The sequence below is a fragment of the Atta colombica genome, unplaced genomic scaffold (genome assembly GCF_001594045.1).
Source record: "Atta colombica isolate Treedump-2 unplaced genomic scaffold, Acol1.0 scaffold153, whole genome shotgun sequence".
Classification (NCBI taxonomy): Eukaryota; Metazoa; Arthropoda; class Insecta; order Hymenoptera; family Formicidae; genus Atta; species Atta colombica.
Window position 1 is genome coordinate 1764168 of NW_017259243.1, and position 3699 is coordinate 1767866.

A 3699-nucleotide genomic window follows, 5' to 3' on the forward strand; every position below is an offset into this window, starting at 1 on the left:
GATCAATATTAAATCAAATTTCTATAAGGGCTTTAAGAAATTTCTCGATAGATTTTATAATTGAGAAATATATTGAAAACTTTTAATATTAATTCTTCTATAAACTTGAAGATATAAAATATGATTGTAATAAACTTTACATGACTTCAAAAATTCAGTATTTTTTAATCAAAATTATTTTGTCAGATTTATAAATATTTTCGATATTTTATTTAAATTAATATATATTTCTTGTTTGAGAAGAATAAAAAGCTATAGTTAATGAATATAAATATACTATCTAGATCTACTATAGATATCTAGATAATACATTTCTGGTTCATCGACTCTACTTTTGATAAATTACTTTGCTTATAATAAAATAATTAAAACATAATAAAACTTTTTGCTGTTAATAATGTTTACATTTCTATTTTTCATTACAGCTCAAATTGTATCGCAAGTCTGTTTAGGCTGCATATGCGAAGTTAGTTCAGGATGTAATACCACTATCGGATGTTCCGAAACTGTATGTGGACCCTTTGCCATAACATGGGGTTACTGGTTTGACGCTGGTAAACCAACTCTAAACAGCGAGCCACTTAGCGACAATGGTGGGTTACTTTCTTTTAAATAAAGTATTTTAGATAATCGAAGCACATAGGAATAATTTTTCTTTCTTCTTCATTCATTCTTTAGTCATGCTCCTTTTAAACTTTCCTGATAGAACACAGACACACGTTCTCTACAAAATCTGTATAAAATGCGCGTATTCAAGAATTAATTAATTATAGAAACGAAAAAAATCCAAAAATATTTAATAAGTATCTAAAATAATTTACTTCATTTTGAATATGTATATTTATTTAGTTTATTTATATTAAAAAAAAAATGAAATACAATGCCATTTCTATCAAAATATTTCAGAATATTTCAAACTTAATTGCATAATATTGTTCTTCATTTATTACATAATTAAAAATTTTTTTTCTCTCTTTCCAATTTTTTTATCAGAGAAATAAATGAAATAGCGATCATATATTACGTGAAATTCTATATGTCAAATTTAATTAAAATTTAATTAGAATTGACTTTTAATTAATTTTAACTGTAATTTGATTGATTTTTTGTTTCTTTTTATAATATTGATATGTACATTTTTATAAAAATGATTCTATTAACAGTCAACCAATGTTAATAGAATCGTGTAAATTGTATATCTATATTTTTTACTTTAGTGATTATATAATGAATATAAATTTTATAATCTGATTAATATAAGTATAACAATTCTGTAATAATAACATACTATAATGCATAATTATGATTTCTTTTTTATATCAGCTTATGCCAGATGCGTCAACGATCCTTACTGTGCTGCTGCCGCAGTACAAAATTACATGACCAAATTCGGTCACGTAAGTAATTCGATTCTCATATGAAGATTTTGATTTACACTTTATAATATTTAATATATGTTAATAAAATAGGACTGTACCGGAAATGGAGTGATTGATTGTGAAGATTATCTGCGTATTCATCGACTTGGCGCAAATGGTTGCACCGGTGCGCTTAATAGCAAATATGAGAATAGATTCAAATTATGTTTACAAACCTTTCAAAATCAATAATATATTATGTTAATTATCAATACATATATTATGTTATCACTTAATAATCGTCCATTAATTAATTATTATAATATAAATATATCTGCAGTATAGACCTATTTTTTTTATATCTTTACTGTAAAAATTTTATAAAATAATTCATCATTATTAGCAAAGATGCCTTCGTCTATGTTTTTACTATTTAATTTTATACATAATTTTATATATTAGAAATAAAAAAATAAAAAGAGCGCTGATGAGTCAAGTTGGTTAATCGTATTAATATAATTCAAATTTCATAAATATAAATAGATAATAGTCATTTCGATTATAATAGTACATTTCGATTATATCATCTTCAATGAACAAGCAAAATTGAATAATAACAAACAAATATTAAGAAAAAGATTGTATTCAAGATATATATGCACGCAAGTATTACAAGCAAGTATTAGCATAACGGCAATGAAGAAGATTTTCGTCAATTGTTATCCGAATGTAATAAAATTTTATCTAGTAGAATGCAATCTATTTGATATGTAATAAATATTTTTTATAGAAAACATGTTTATGTCTGTACGATGTCTCTTAAACGCTCTTTAATCCGTCACTTGTATTAATTTTAATTTACATAATTTTAACTTACATATTTATGTTGTATGATTGTGTATGGTAACACATAACAATAAATTTATGCTAATATAGAAATAACAAAAAAATTTACAATAAAAGCTTTAAAAATTTAATATATGGAATTTTTATTGATCCCGATTTTCATTAAAATTCTTCTCAAACTTACAAAATTTGAGTTTTCAAACTCTCTTGTATACACTTCTTTTATTTCTTCAACAAAATAGCAAATTTGTCACGAATAAAAGGCATTGTTTTAGAATCAATTTCTTTTTTTACTTTAATTGATTTAACATTCAACATTCCATAACATTCTAATTCGAAATTCTATATTATAAAGATATCCGTCTACAATCCTTGAGATTTGATTTTGGATTTTTCTAATATTATTTATTCTTATAAAAACTAGTGTCTATATGATGTGTCATTTCTCACATTTAAAATTTAGTCAACATCTCTATATCGCTATCAAATTTATATAAGCTCAGATATATTATAATTATTGTTTGATTGGGTTCTCGCATGTACTTAGTATGAGATATAATTGTATTTTTTTGTCCTAACGAAGTTAATGAATATAATAATACATATACATAAATATTTTATAAAATATTTTAATTTTGCAAATTTAGCACACTTTGTCCGAGCAGAGGATACATCCTGCAATAGACTTTAGAATGTTTTTAGAACATCTTTTGGAGAAATCTCTGTGGGAATTAAGTAATAGAACTGTCTCAAAGATTACGGAGGTCTTTTAGAACGGATGTTCTGTGAATGAATGATGTATAGGAAATGAAGTGCTCATTTGGTAATCCATAGAATATTCTCAGGAAGTCCCTGGATTACAAAGAAACATCCTAAAAAGACGTTCTAAAGAGAAATCCTTTTACTGTTAAGAATTATGAATTTCTACATTTAAATTATAACATTTTGAGAATGCGTTTATTTTAGGGTAATCAAAAACGCTATAATATATATTTAACACACAACACACACACACACACACACACATACACACACACACAAAATCTAAACTCGAATCAAAATGAGCTATGAAATGCTAAAAATAATTCTAGATTATCTAAAACTTATCTATAAAAAGAAATATATGTGTTACTAAGAATATGTTTAATAATTTTTAGTAAGCGATTATTTTGTAAGCTTATATCAGATATAATTACAAGTATTGTGATAACTAAATATATATTCATAAATAAATATTTTTTAAAAATTCGCAATTTTGAATAAATAAATGAATACATATTTCTTAACGTAAAAATTTTGAATGAATATAATCTGTAGCTTAACAAATTACAAATTTATTACAAATTTTTATCGGGCATATATTAGGCTAAACTATTTCCAATACTTCAAAATTTTAATCTTTTTTTCTTTAAAAATAAAATAAAATTCTTCGGAAATCTAAATGGTTTTTCCTTATTTCTTTATTTGTTCATATTTCTATATTATTTTTTCATTA

The 3699-nt window shown here is 23.8% G+C and overlaps 1 protein-coding gene across 1 annotated transcript in view; it reads left to right on the plus strand.

Moving 5' to 3' along the window:
* LOC108685444 (lysozyme 2-like) overlaps window positions 1-1654 on the plus strand; it is a 4460-nt gene extending 2806 nt beyond the window's left edge. Inside the window, exons 2-4 of the mRNA XM_018190227.1 lie at window positions 426-593; window positions 1324-1397; window positions 1470-1654. Coding sequence (XP_018045716.1) covers window positions 426-593; window positions 1324-1397; window positions 1470-1610 — 383 coding nt within the window. The 3' untranslated portion in view covers window positions 1611-1654. The remainder of the gene's footprint in view (window positions 1-425; window positions 594-1323; window positions 1398-1469) is intronic.
* Window positions 1655-3699: the final 2045 nt, after the last annotated feature.